The following is a 14,870-nucleotide window of genomic DNA, read 5'->3' on the forward strand; positions in this document are numbered from 1 at the left end:
TGATTTTGTAATGACAGGTTCAGCGAGCAGGTGTCCACATACTTTTGGTAATGTAGTGTAGCTGATATTAGCATGAAAAAAGTATTGACATTTAAAAAATGTAGCAATGATAACTTTTCAATTTTCACCAATTGCAACTGGAAAAGCAGGTCTCAGCAAAACAATGACTCATACAACATATCAATGACTGAGACGGTGTCGTAGTACTGACCTTAGAACAGTGTTTAGGGGCAACTTCATCCTACTACCTTTCTTTAATTAAGATGTGTCATCATGATGTAAGTGTGAGCATTGTGACTCCACTTTGTCAATGTCTAGTTTATATGCTGCATATAGGTGAAGATAATGCCCTCTAGACATGAAGATGAGCCTCTGCCTTTCAGGTCTCCCAGAGATCACGTCTGCAACGGGGTTAATTATAGCGGTCTAGATTACACCTGCTGTGAAGGAGTACGGCATAAAGGGGCGGGGCTGTCCTGCTGTGGAAAAAGGGCCTTCGGCCTCACCCAGGCTTCCTGTTGTACCTATTCACTCAAACCTGGTAACTGGGTTGAAATCATACTTTTTTCAGCACCTTTTGAATTGATATGCTGTGTGTGTTTATCTGTGATTCAACCGTTGCAGGTCAGTTAACTCTGAATGTGAGCCAGCTGGTGTCAGATTGCTGTGGGTTGGGGCCTACGACCCACTCAACCAACTGTGTTGTGACTCACGGATCCTAACCAGGACCCAACCCCATGCCAAGTGTTGTGGAAAAGGTCAGTGAGGTCAGTTTTTTTTTTACATCTTTGCTGTCATAATTGTGCTTTTTTAAAATTCATAAATAGGCATTAAAAAATGTTAGGATCTCAAACTGTCTTTCCCATAGAGGTCTGTCTGTTTCGAAAGCTGTTTGGGAGATGTTTTCCAATTCTCTCAAGCAGTGTCCCTGTGACAACATCATTTCCCAGCTCCACCTCATGGTTTCTATGTTCACTCCCTCCCCTTCACAATGTCAAGCTTGTAACACTTGAGCACTCGAAAGCGCTTCAGTGCTTCAAACAGTACATCTGATCAATTGTTATTACTTGTCCCAAAGAGCGTTACAATGAAGACCACCAGCTTTGCTGTGGAAATGTTGTCGAAGGACGGAAGGTCCTGACTAAAATGTCCAGCCACCACCGATGCTGTGGAGACCACCAGTTTGACCAGCTGCTGCTTTGAACCACTATCCCCAGAGCCTGTCAATGCAAGCTGCTGTGCATCATCAAGTTCTAATGTTAGTAAAAAGCCAACCTGCTAGTTTTGTATGGCTGTAATGAAACTTCACATTATGATAGTTTGTCATCTTTGTGTGTATTTTGTTCTCTCTTTTTTTCAGTACAGGGGAATTGATGCGAGTTCTCCAAACTGGTAAGGTTGCCTTTGGCCTTCAACCACATACTGAACCTCATAATGTCTCCCTTTTCTTTATTCAATGTTCAATTTGAACAGTTCATTAACAGTCAGCTTTAAAATAATATATTTGATGTCCAATGGCTAAAAGCCACAATGGGTGTCGCATCCATTTTAAATGATGCATGTCATTAATTCAAAACACCCACTACATGTCAGCTTCTCTGAATGTTCTTTAATAGATTTCAAATTAACTGAACATCTGCAGGTGTCAGATATTGCTTTATTTTCCTTGTGGGTTTTGGCTTTTGGCCAAGGCCCGAGGCATTGATCTGCCAACAAGCAGTCACAGTGTGATACTCTCAAATGGGCTCTTTAACTGTAAACCTTTGTCTGTAGAAGGATAGTGGTGGAATAATTAAAAACATGATGATGGATTATGTTTTTTACAAAACATTTTTTAACTATGCTTGTATGTGTGTATTTGTATTATATATATATATATATATAGTGAGCTCCAAAAGTATTTGGACAGTGAAAAGTTATTGTTTAGGCTCTGTACTACAGCACTTTAGATTTGAAATGATACAATGACTGAGGATAAAGTGCAGACCCTCAGATTTAATTTGGGGGTATTTTCAATCATATTGTGGGAACCGTTTAGAAACTACAGCACTTTTTATACATAGTCCCCCCATTTTAGGGGAACAAAAATATTGGGACAAATTCACTTATATGTGTATTAAAGAAGTCAAAAGTTTAGTATTTGGTCCCATTTTCCTAGCTCGCAATGATTACATTAAGCTAGTGACTCAAAGTTGCTGGATGCAGCTGCACAGACAATGAACATATTCACACAAGCACTGGTATTTAACCCTTTCTCCCTCATTATGCATCTGAACAGCCAATACACCTCTGTTGCTATCCAGAAGATTAGTGATATACAGTTGAAGCCGGAAGTTTACATACACCTTAGCCAAAAACATTTAAACTCAGTTTTTCACAATTCCTGACATTTAATCCTAGTAAAAATTCCCTGTCTTAGGTCAGTTAGGATCAACACTTTATTTTAAGAATGTGAAATGTTAGAATAATAGTAGAGAGAATTATTTATTTCAGCTTTTATTTATTTCATCACATCCCCAGTGGGTCAGAAGTTTACATACACTCAATTAGTATTTGGTAGCATTGCCTTCAAACTGTTTAACTTGGGTCAAACGTTTCGGGTAGCCTTCCACAAGCTTCCCACAATAGGTTGGGTGAATTTTGTCCGATTCCTCCTGACAGAGCTGGTGTAACTGAGTCAGGTATGTAGGCCTCCTTGCTCGCACACGCTTTTTCAGTTCTGCCCACACATTTTCTATAGGATTGAGGTCAGGGCTTTGTGATAGCCACTCCAATACCTTGACTTTGTTGTCCTTATGCCATTTTGATACAACTTTGGGAGTATGCTTGGGGTCATTGTCCATTTGGAAGACCCATTTGTGTCCAAGCTTTAACTTCCTGACTGATGTCTTGAGATGTTGCTTCAATATATCCACATAATTTTCCTGCTAATGATGCCATCTATTTGTAAATGCAACAGTCCCTCCTGCAGCAAAGCACCCCACAACATGATGCTGCCACCCCGTGCTTCACGGTTGATGTGTTCTTCGGCTTGCAAGCGTCCCCCTTTTTCCTCGAAACATAACGATGGTCATTATGGCCAAACAGTTCTGTTTTTGTCTCATCAGACCAGAGGACATTTCTCCTAAAGTACGATCTTTGTCTCCATGTACAGTTACAAACCGTATTTGGCTTTTTTATGGCGGTTTTGAGCAGTGGCTTCTCCTTGCTGACGACCTTTCAGGTTATGTCAATATAGGACTCGTTGACTGTGATATACGATACTTTTCGACGTTTCTACCAGCATCTCCGTTCACAAGTCCTTTGAACATGTTGTCTCTGGGCATTGATCTGCCACTAATTTCGCCACCAAAATACGTTCATCTCTAGACGAACAGAACATCAGTCTCTATCCCTAAGCCGCTAATGAAATGGCTGCATAAGCTCCCATGTTGTTTTTTAGCTTGCATACTAATATGTTTGTACAGATAAGTTGGTGTAACTTCAGCGTGTTTGAATTGCTCCCAAGATGAACCAGAACTTGTGGAGCTCTACAATTTCTTATTCTGAGGTCTGGCTGACTTTCTTTATTATTTTATCCATGATGTCAAGCAAAGAGCACTGAGTTTGAAGGTAGGCCTGAAATACATCCACAGTACACCTCCAATTACTCAAATGATGTCAATTAGCCTATCAGAAGCTTCTAACACCATTACATCATTTTCTGAATTTTCCAAGCTGTTTAAAGGCACATCAACTTAGGTATGTAAACTTTCATGACCCACTGGAATTGTGCATACAGTGAATTAATCTGTCTTAACAAAACTTTGGAAAAAATTACTTGTTGCATGCACAAACTAGATTCCTAACCGACTTGCCAAAACTATAGTTTGTTTAACAAGAAATTTGTGGAGTGGTTTAAAAACACTTCTATGTGGAGCATTAAACTTTTAATGTAAACTTCCTCACTTCATCTGGACACTCCCTCTTGTTTCATCCCTCCTGGAAACAGTACACCTGTTTCACAAACTTTCCTGGGCAGCTGCTGAAATTATTTTGGCTCACACTGTAGCATGATTAGAGTTGATTTGGGTAATTCCCATTCCCTTATGTGGAAAGACAAATGTTTTGTGGTTTCCTTGAACATTTCTCTTCAAGCTGTAATGCACCAAATATGTAGGTGAAAAGGAGAGTCAGTTTTGTCTAGCATCATCACACTGTATTTGTAAGGATGTTGATCTTTACCAATGTACAGTATATGATCCAGGTTAGAAAGATGGCTTACAATTCTTATCTAATCATCACTCCCATCACCATCTCTGTCCTTCCTCCTTCCCATCTCTCTAACCAGATGTCTACCAATGGTGGCAGGCTGTGGCTCTCAGAGTTTACAATCCAGACATCAAAATCTTCTGCGCCTGGCAGCTGTCCAATAGGGTGCTTGGAGACAACTTGGTAGTCCAATTAACCCACAGAGCTTACGCCTACAGCTAAAGCCTAGTCATTGAACGTCCTCCGCTACATTAAAATTAGTTCTCCTCAATCTCAGTCAAATTGAAGTTAAACAGCTCTAAATCATCCATCTGTCTGTGAGTTGCTGTTGGTCAAGCATGAAGACAATGCTGTACACTACATTTACATTTAAGTCATTACGAGACGCCTCTTATCCAGAAGCGACTTACAAATTGGTGCATTCACCTTATGATATCCAGTGGAACAACCACTTTACAATAGTGCATCTAACTCTTTAAGGGGGAGGGGGGGGTTAGGAAGGATTACTTTATCCTATCCTAGGTATTCCTTAAAAGGTGGGTTTCAGTGTCTCCGCGAAGTGGTGATGGACTCCGCTGACCTTCGGCTCGGAGGGAGTTTGTTCCACCATTGGGGTGCCAGGGCAGCAAACAGTTTTGACTGGGCTGAGCGGGACTGTACTTCCTCAGAGTAGAGCGAGCAGGCCAAGGCTGGGATAACGCAGTGCCCTGTTTGCGGTGTAGGCCTACAGAGCCGAAGTTACGGAGGCTTGCCTTCCCCTCACAGCTCCGTAGGCAAGCACCATGGTCTTGTAGCGGATGCGAGCTTCAACTGGAAGCCAGTGGAGAGAGCGGGGTGACGTGAGAGAACTTGGGAAGGTTGAACACCAGACGGGCTGCGGCGTTCTGGATGAGTTGTAGGGGTTTAATVGCACAGGCAGGGAGCCCAGCCAACAGCGAGTTGCAGTAATCCAGACGGGAGATGACAAGTGCCTGGATTAGGACCTGCGCCACTACAGTGATGTATCTGTGTATTTGTACATTTTTAAATGGTCAAATTAACTAAAAGCGGCAAAACAAGGCTGAAACTTTATGTTGTCCACAGACCCATTTCAGTTTGTTCAGAATGTTTAGACAGGGCCCCAGTTGGAAGTGGGTGTCTTATACTCCAAGCCAATGTTCTAGAGTGCTGTTTGATCTAAAAGTCTATCAGGGAGAAAATCTGCCCCATGATTTGCCAGTAGCAATGACTATTTGTAGTGGTGATTGCTTTACTTTGGCTATATGCTGTACACTGTCAGTTTAGTCCACACAGTTAGTTATGTAAGCTCCATTCCACAACCAATTAGAGTAGCGCAGTTCCTCTTCAGTGTGAGAGTGTACCTGACTGGTAACGGGAGCTCTCTTTGGGTCTCTTTTCTATCACGGCACTCTGTCGGTAGAGGATGTCTGCACAGGTCCCCTGGTAAGTAGGAAAGTCAGACTTTCTTTTCTAGCAAGTGGACTTTTATGATTGTGTGTGAATTTAGGGTATGTGCATTCAAGTCTGTAGGTGTGTCTGTTATTCGTGTGTGTGTGTTGATACCCTGCTGACTGGTGTGTGTGTGTGTCTCTCCCAGTTCTGTGGTACAACTCCATATGGTGTAGAGGACCGAGGGGTGCTGTGCTGTAACCAGACGTTGCACCGTGGGGTGGAGGCTGGGCACCAGTGCTCCCCAGGTGGCCACTTGTATCTGCCGTCCCGTGACATGGTGTGTGAGTCACGCGTCCATCTCGATGATCCAGGCAAACACTGCTGTGGAGAGGAGACATATGACCCTCAGGATGAAATCTGTTGCAACGGACTGAAGTGAGTTGCTCTGTAGGGTGGAAACTGCTATGGTTTGTACAGATGTAGCATCTTAGTTTGAGCCAGTTTGCTACAGCTGGAAAATAATCCTAAAGAAACAGGAAATGTGAATTACTGTATTATGTGGATTATAATTAATGGACATTTTTGTTAGGGTTGTACATTTTACGTAAGGGAGAATCCAGTCTGAAATTTCAAAGTGGAAATTTTAAACCTCAAATACACTGCAAGTTTTACATTTCCTGCATATATATCCAGCCCCCCTGTCTAAGTGTTGATGCAATGTCTTGTTTGTGTGCGCGTTCGAGCGTGTGGATGTTTGCGCTCGTGCATGCGTGTTTGTACTATAACAAACTCTAGAAAGTATTTTCCCACTGCCTTCAACTGGGTCAGCATCTTTGTACTGTATATGTGTGTCTGAGAGACATGGATTTTTAATTTAATTTAACCTTTATTTAACTAGGCAAGTCAGTTAAGAACACATTCTTATTTACAATGACGGTCTGCCCCGGCCAAACCCTAACCCGGACTACGCTGGGCCAATTGTGCGCCGCCCAATGGGACTCCCAATCACGGCCAGTTGTGATACAGCCTGGAATCGAACCAGGGTCTGTAGTGATGGCCTCTAGCACTGTGATGCAGTGCCTTAGCCCGCTGTGCCACTCAGGAGCAAAGTGATGCAAGTGGGATAAAAAAATATCCCGACATTCCCAGTCCCACTACCTCAGATGTGAGAGGATTCTGTGGCCGGCCACGGCTCAATGGAATTCACCATGTCTCTAGAGAGACAAACGGAAAACTTATGTTAGCCTTCCAGGCATCTTTTGAAAAGGGTGTCTTCCACTGCAGCTGACGGTCTAAAGGTCTCCTGCTGTGTAGTCTTGTGTGACTTGACCTCAGTGTTTAGGAGGAAGTTGAGGAGGAATCAGGTTGATTCTTATTAGGGATTTTAGGAATGTTACTGAAGTATTTTCAAAGTAAATGTTGTTCATTATTGACTGATGTCTGTTTAATGGGAATACAGAAACATGTACAATGTCTGAGGGCATACCTGACACAGACGGGAAAGAAAAAAGCACTGGAATCTACTTATGTTTTTTGACAGCGGCTTCACACCCTGATCTAAAGTCTAGAGACCATGTGGAAACATATAGTTGAACGTCATTAATTAACAAACAATTCTGCATTGTTAAAGTCTCTAAACCTGACATTCAAACTGTGGGTTGCGACCCCTAGTGCTGTCCCCAGGAAGTTGCATGGCAGTCTGAGTTTACAGCAATGCCATTACTCTATACTTTGGCCATGAAACAAGCAGGAAGTCTGTGAGAAGACAGCTTTGAGTGATGCACTAGAATCTACTTTAGTTTGGACCCTGTGACTGAATCCCTAATCACTCCCTTCCCCTTCCCCTTCCCCTTCCCCTTACTTTGTTCATTCACACGCCTCTCCTCCATATGTACAAGTGTCTCAAAGCTGAGGGAGTGAACATTATCTAGGGTGTAGGGGATAATTAGACCCACTTCGACTGTTTTGGAGTTTTCCCAATTTCATACAAACGAAGGAAAATACGTTTCTAATTATGAGCCACGTGTATTTTGTTTGTGATTTCGAGGTATGACATAACAAAGTAAATACATCCCAAATGAAATGTTTAACTGTTACCGAGGTTTATATATTGTAAAACGATGGGGGGGAATATCTTCATTTGAATTTCATGGTTGTTTTATATTATACATCTGGAACATGAATTGCATCATTCAAGCAGTGAGTGTGTCCTGAAGTTGAATGGTTTACTGATTCCCCTCGCCACTCTTGACGTCAGCAACACATGACAGCCATGTCATAACATGTAATAACAGCTGACATAACTTGGCATAACCTGTCATGATATTGCCAAAACATTGTCATGACCGATACATTTACAACTGTTGTGACAAAGTATATTGCGTTATTTTAGTGCTGATTATGACACCCACATTTATTCAAATTAGTTTTTTTCCCTGCCAAGAAGTTTCCTTTCGTTTGAAAGTTTGTTTCTTAAATCCTTTGTTGTTGTAATGAATTCTTTACAGTCATGTTTTTTTTCATCATATTTTAAATAACTTATAGAAAATACACTTCATGACGCTGTCAAGAAACATTATGACCATCATAAACATATACGCCAGATAGGACTATCACGTACATGCCATTATATCAGTCATTAGTCAAAGAGGGTGCCTTGTCCCGCTGCTGAAATCTGCTCTTGCATTCATCCCAGTCATCAGCAACAGAGCATTGGGTTAGGTGCATGTCTGACATCAATGCGTGTGCAATTACAATGATCATTTAATATGGTCAATGAAAAAAATCAAAAATAAACATCAACATACGGTTGACACATATGGTGTGATGCAATGTTTTGCCTTGTGTGGTAGGTTTTGTGGGTTTTGACACTCATATGTAGGTTCCATATGTCACGTTCGTCGTATGAATCGGACCAAGGCGCAGYGTTGTATGCGTACATTCTATTTATTAAAGAATGAACACTGAACAAACTAACAAAACGAAACGTGAAGCAATATGAATAGTGCAGACAGGAACTAAACATAGAACAAGAACCCACAAACACCAAAGGGAAATGGCTACCTAAATATGGTCCCCAATCAGAGTCAACGATAAACAGCTGCCTCTGATTGGGAACCATATCAGGCCACCATAAACATACAAATACCTAGACCTACAAAACCCCTAGACAATACAAAACCCCTGTTGATATAGGACTCGTTTTACTGTGGATATAGATACGTTTGTACCCGTTTCCTCCAGTATCTTCACAAAGTCCTTTGCTGTTGTTCTGGGATTGATTTGTACTTTTCTCACCAAAGTACGTTCATCTCTAGGAGACAGAACGCGTGTCCTTACTGAGCGCTATGACTGCTGCGTGGTCCCATGGTGTTCATACTTGCGTACAATTGTTTGTACAGATGAACGTGGTACCTTCAGACGTTTGGAAATTGCTCCCAAGGATGAGCCAGACTTGTGGAGGTCTACAATTTTACAGACTTCAACTGTACATGTACATACTACCTCAACTAACCGGTGCCCCCGTACATTGACTCTGTATCGGTGCCCCCCGTATATAGTCTCGCTATTGGTATTTTACTGCTGCTCTTTAATTACTTGTCACTTTCATCTCTAATTCTTATCTGCATTTTTTTTTATTGCATTTTTGGTTAGGGGCTCGTAAGTAAGCATTTCATTGTAAGGTCTAAACCTGTTTTATTCGGCGCGTGTGACTAATAAAATTTGATTTGATTTGATGCAATGACCACATTATTGTAAAGAAAAACCAGGCGCAAGGACTGGAGGCCTCATCCAAGACTATTAATATCWAAGTCGCAAGATGTGAGTCTGTGATTAGGCCAGATCAGTACAGCTTGATATGGCTCGTCTGATGCACCTCAGTAGTGTGTAAAAATTCTCGAATACATGGAGAAACATACATCAATGGGTTTTTATGTAAGAACCTGATCTCTTTTAGATGAAGCAATGTTATCTGAAAGTCTTTTTGTTTAAAGGTCTGAGTGGGTTCTGTAGTAATTCCCCTAAAATCCTCTTCCCATGAGCTGTGGACACATTCCTACTTTGTTAGTTGCGTTGCTTGGGACAAACAGTAGTGTGGAATAATTATGAACGTGGGTCTATTTTTAAATGACTAACTATATTTGTATGCTCAGGTCAGTGGAGGCTGTTAGGCGGCGCTATAGGAGGACGGGCTCATTGTAATGGCTGAAATGGAATAAATGGAACAGTATCAAACACATCAAATGTATGGAAACCTCCATTCCATTCATTCATTCCTAGCCATTACAATGAGCCCGTCCTCCTATACTTCCTCCCACCAGCCTCCACTGGCTCAGATGGACTTTTCCACTGAATCCCCATATTATTGACCTAGTCAGCCTTACTTATCTGTGGGGCTACTCATCAACCACCACAGGTTGAACGTGCACCACCATCCCACACTACTGTTTGTCCTAAGCAAATGCAACTCAAAAAGTAGGAATGTTTCCACACTTGACAAGAAGAGGATTTTAGGGAGTGTGCTTTTAAAGGTAGCCTCAGCAATATCATATCATCATACACATCATCATACACAGCACTCCTCAGCCAAGACTTCCAAGACAAGTGTAATTACATCAAACGGTGCCGGTTATGAGTAACATCTCTTTCATCAAAGACTAGCACTCTTAGGCTCCGGTCTCCTAGGTCCTCCTCACCTTTTCCTGTAATTCTTCCTATTTCCTTTTAAAATGTCCTTTTAAAAGATACCACACAAACACACTGTGAAATCCCTGTTACACAACCCAAAACACAGAGCATCAAATTAATTTATTATCTTGCTACATTCATTCTTATCAGCTTGGCATCAAGAGATCCAGCAGGAAAGTCCCATCCAGAACATCCAATGACAGTGCATCCATAACGTCATTTCTACTCCCTTCAACGGATTTCCCATGACCCATCAATGACCTGTTGATAAATAACTTTCACACTGTGTGTGCGTGTGTGTGTGCGTGTGTGTGTGCGTGTGTGTGTGCGTGTGTGTGTGTGTGTGTGTGTGTGCTCATATGGATCCCCAGTTTACTGACTTCTGGTGCATCACCTTGCTTCCTTTGACCACCTCTGCAGGAAGTGAGTATGAGTTGCACTTCCTGCAGAGGTGGTCAAAGGAAGCAAGGTGAGGACTTCTTTAAACAGCCAATAAAATGAAAACATTACTTCAAACCACTTTTGGGTACCTTGTTAACATTACAACATGAAATCCATGTCTTAAACCTTGCAATGTTTCGAAAATGGCAAAGAAAACGTGTAATCTGCTTGACACATTAAAGTTACTTAATTACAGATCACAAAGTCAGCTAATTTCCATTCCATTCATACGCAAATCCGTTTGATTCATACACTGGCTTGTCTGTCTGTCATGTTTTTATTTTAACCTGTCCTTCCCTTATCTACACTGAAATAATATAATTTCAGTCGTCCTCTATGATATTTTTTTTTAAATCTCGCATAGCTCATTAAAACACCCAGGTGGTTTAATATATGTATCTATTGTAGGTCCTAGGATACAACAATGAATAATATGGAACAAATAAATACCATCAAATGATACTTTACAGCTTACAATAATGAACACCTTGTCAAACAGCTGTGAAAACCAACCTGGCAATTTTTAGGATTCTAATACAAAAACTGATATTTTTTGGTACAGTTGTGTCATTAATTTATTTTCACAGATGTTTTTGTACACTCACATGGCAATCACAGACTAAATACTGAATTCTGGTGTGTGGAATATAGAGGAGGTGGTTGCTGTGTGGGTGGGAGGTTCTGCCTGTCACTTGTTCTCAACAGGCATCCAGTCTCGGAATGGGGACTTGAAGAGGGAGACTGCAAATTCCAGGACCTACTGCTCTCTTTGTTTTGAGTGTTTGCAGTGCTAGTGTTTTTAATTAATCTGTGTATCTCACATATGTGCCCAGTATGATAGAGCAATAACTTTTTGAGAAGATAATGACAACATTACAATAACAGTAGCTGTAGATGATGTAATGAAACGTTGGAGGCTGGTTGGTAATGGAGGACATCAGGTGGATCCACGTCTGGGTGTTGGGCAGAACCCCTAGGTCCTGGAGAACAGGAGCAGAGTTAAAGGGAACAGGGTAGGAGACAGAGACGTAAACAAGCAAACACACAGGTTACACTTTACTGTGAGAAAATTGTATGGATTAGTGCAGTGTTTTAAATTGGAGATATGTACTTTTCAACACTTTTGGGAGGTATAGCCTACCTCAAGCTGGTCCCCCTCCGACTTAGAGCACAGAGAATCAGACTGACACGAACTCACTGGTTCTGGTGGATGGGATACCTCCTGGGGGGGCTGGGACAGTCGATGATCCTAAAGTAAATTGAAGAGGTACATTTGAATAAGCTCAGCATAACTACCATTTCTTGCTTTCTCAAATGTCAACCAAAGCTTAACATACTTTGTCTTTTGGGCTTCACCGAAGTGTAGGGCGTCAGGGCTTTCAGTGGTCGACCGTCCAACTGCTCCAACTGGAGAAGATTGTTGGCTTCCACTGAGGTAATCCTAGGAAGACAGGACAATATCAGTGTTAGGGAGACTAAAACTAGCTTCAGGTTATTTTGAGTGCAAAAGCAAACGGTTATTATCTGAGATTTTGTATATTCACTTTAACAGATGGTGACCCCAGCTAGGAGCAAAAGTGCAGCGAGGTTTCCCAGCTCTCGCCTTACTTTCGTCCTTCCAAACCAAGTAATTCGCCTGGATGTCGAAGCACTTGGTCCCCTTCTTGATTCTGCTCCGGTAGCTCTCCTTTTGTTTCTCCTGCGCCTTGTCGATGTTCAGTCTCACCTTAATTGATAATAGGAATAAATGCAATTTTATTTCATATATTTCAGAAAATAAATTAACGGAAGACAATCATTTTTACCTGGTCAAAAACCTCCACATCCTTCTCAGTCCGTGCCTGAAGGTAGTACTCGAAGAGTTCTGATCTGGTTCGACAACTTCCACTACATCAGGTGGGGTTTCAGTGATCTGAAAGTACGTTATACAAAAATAGCAAAAGGCAAACAACATAACTAAGTCAATCATACATTTGATAGACTACAGTACATGCAATAATTGTATATTGTATACAATTGCATTGTTTACCTCAGTCAACAGCTGCGGCTCCCGTCCGTACTCGGTGGAGGCCTGGATGCTGCTGTTGTGTGCAAAGAGAATTACCTTCAGGAAATTGGAACCCTTCCTGGTTCCAATCAAGGGACCAGCCCATGGCAGTCTTGAGGTTTTGATTGGCCCGTTCACCAAACCTGGAGGAGGGGGTAGGAAAGCGATATCTATTGAAAATATAAGATATTGAAATATGTCTGATTTATGTACCATGGGAAAACAAAAACAAATTGTAAAAAATAAATGAAACAAACCATTGATGACAGAATATGACCTAGAACATCCGTACCTTGTTCTAGCATTCATGACCTCGGTCACTCAAGATGACCCCCGGAGAACAGTGGGTGTTGAAGATCATCATCGCCTTGGAGGTAGCCTCGCCAGTCTCGTCCATGATGGGTATCATACAAAACGAAAATCGAGTTTTGGTTCCAAGCACCCTTTTTAATGGGTTACAGAAGGGAATTTAGAGTTAAGCGCGTACTCTTCCTTTACTGACCATAATGGCTATTGCCTCCACCCACTTGGTAAAGTGATCGGTCGTCGTCAGATACCAGCTGTTGCCATTCTTGGATTTCGTGAAGGGTCCGATGAGGTCCACCACTAACATTTAAAGATAATATTGTTTTATTCGTACCTTTATCTGTGTCATACAGTATGCAGATTTTCATATATGTAAGGATACTGACACACACACACATTCTATAATATTGAACTCTGCTGTGGTCAAATAAAGCAAACATTACAAAACAACTTATCGGGGCAAGATTTTAATTGGGACACTTACCGATTATGTGCCATGGTGAAACAACTTTGATGGGCTTCAACTCCGGCGCCACAGTCTTTACCCTCTCAAACTTCTGGCAGGCTAGACAGGGTACTGACCTTTAAGCATAAAGTGACAAATTTAAACATTGTGTGCTCTCTGATATGACATTCATTCAAATCATAATAACTTCAGATGTAATAGAATGTGATTGATAAACAAAAGGTTATTTCACTTGCCCAGCTGTCCACCTTCATGACAATTCCCCGTCTGAAGAAGCATAGGTTGATTTTGGAATCATGAGCTTCATTGGCCAGCATGCATCCTGATGATCACGTCTGGCTCTCCACCAGAAACCTCCTGCTCCGCCTGCCCTGTAAGAACCTGAGTCCCCTGTTTGTGGGGCCGTTCTAGGTCCTCTGGAAGGTCAACAAGGTAATTTACAGATTACAACTCCCCGCTAACTACCGGATCTCACCATCTTTTCATGTTTTCCTCTACAGGCCGGTGGTTCCTGGTCCCCGGGCTGATTCCATCTCCCACGAGACCCCTCCACCTCCCTTGGACATCGAGTGAAGCCCCGTCCATACAGTCAGATCCCTCCTGGACTCCCGAATTTGTGGGGGTCGGCTCCAGTACCTGGTGGACTGGAAAGTGTACGGTCCAGAGGAGTGGTGTTGGTTTCGGTGGATGACATTCTAGATCCCAACATCATCTGAGGGGGGGTTGGAGGGTACTGTCTTCTCCTGCTCACTAACTGGTAGACGTTGTGCCGGTTTACTAACCACAGGACCTGGAAACCCATCTTTACGCACACCTGGCAACCCTCATTACGCACACCTGCGTCTCATCATCAGTCACACTTAGACTTCATAACTCATCCTTTATATAGTACCCTTTTGTTAGTAGTCGTCAGTTAGTAATATTTATGTTTCCATGTCAGACGCTTCTCATGTTTTGTGCCGTTCCATGTTCATTATTATTAAACTCACTAACTGCACTCGTTTCTTGACTCCCTGCACCTACGTTACAGATAAATATGTATGTTTTAAAACTGCAACACCATCACCTGTTTTGTGTACAGCTGAAGGATGGGGATGGGGAAATGCAATCGCTCTCAAATTCATAGACAGCTCGCTAGATGCAGGGACTGACAGTCCATGGCGTTCAAGAGATAGCAAAAGCATGTGTTATAACATTCGAACACCTGTGTGTAACGTATTTTGACTGTATCTGTAAACGTTAAGGCATTTATAAAAGCTGCTACCTAGAACTGTTATG

At 42.0% G+C, this 14,870-nt stretch overlaps 1 protein-coding gene and 3 long non-coding RNA genes across 4 annotated transcripts; 2 read left to right on the forward strand and 2 right to left on the reverse strand.

Annotated features, from left to right (window-relative positions):
* Positions 1 to 389: 389 nt before the first annotated feature.
* Positions 390 to 1,252, forward strand: LOC139023540 (uncharacterized). The gene is made up of 3 exons (XR_011474673.1): positions 390 to 541; positions 625 to 758; positions 1,079 to 1,252. It is a non-coding gene; the product is annotated as an uncharacterized lncRNA (long non-coding RNA).
* A 121-nt stretch (positions 1,253 to 1,373) lies between these two features.
* LOC111957312 (galaxin-like) lies at positions 1,374 to 14,589 on the forward strand. The gene is made up of 4 exons (XM_070436679.1): positions 1,374 to 1,392; positions 4,331 to 4,434; positions 5,849 to 6,078; positions 14,093 to 14,589. Exons 1-4 carry the CDS (start codon positions 1,374 to 1,376, stop codon positions 14,163 to 14,165), a joined length of 426 nt encoding a protein of 141 aa, XP_070292780.1. The 3' UTR covers positions 14,166 to 14,589.
* Positions 11,362 to 12,690, reverse strand: LOC112069136 (uncharacterized). Its single transcript, XR_002893681.2, has 5 exons — positions 12,579 to 12,690; positions 12,318 to 12,499; positions 12,111 to 12,214; positions 11,915 to 12,022; positions 11,362 to 11,753 (listed from the first exon to the last, which is right to left on the reverse strand). It is a non-coding gene; the product is annotated as an uncharacterized lncRNA (long non-coding RNA).
* On the reverse strand, positions 12,883 to 13,828 carry LOC139024025 (uncharacterized). Its single transcript, XR_011475263.1, has 3 exons — positions 13,611 to 13,828; positions 13,113 to 13,426; positions 12,883 to 12,963 (listed from the first exon to the last, which is right to left on the reverse strand). It is a non-coding gene; the product is annotated as an uncharacterized lncRNA (long non-coding RNA).
* Positions 14,590 to 14,870: the final 281 nt, after the last annotated feature.

The sequence above is a fragment of the Salvelinus sp. IW2-2015 genome, linkage group LG4p, assembly GCF_002910315.2.
Source record: "Salvelinus sp. IW2-2015 linkage group LG4p, ASM291031v2, whole genome shotgun sequence".
Taxonomy (NCBI): domain Eukaryota; kingdom Metazoa; phylum Chordata; class Actinopteri; order Salmoniformes; family Salmonidae; genus Salvelinus; species Salvelinus sp. IW2-2015.

Bases quoted from the DNA above. Each gene is read 5' to 3' on its own strand.
- LOC111957312 (XM_070436679.1), top strand. The intron at 4,435-5,848 runs GTAGTCCAATTA...TGTCTCTCCCAG, and splicing joins GGGTGCTTGGAGACAACTTG to TTCTGTGGTACAACTCCATA. The intron at 6,079-14,092 runs GTGAGTTGCTCT...TTTCCTCTACAG, and splicing joins ATCTGTTGCAACGGACTGAA to GCCGGTGGTTCCTGGTCCCC.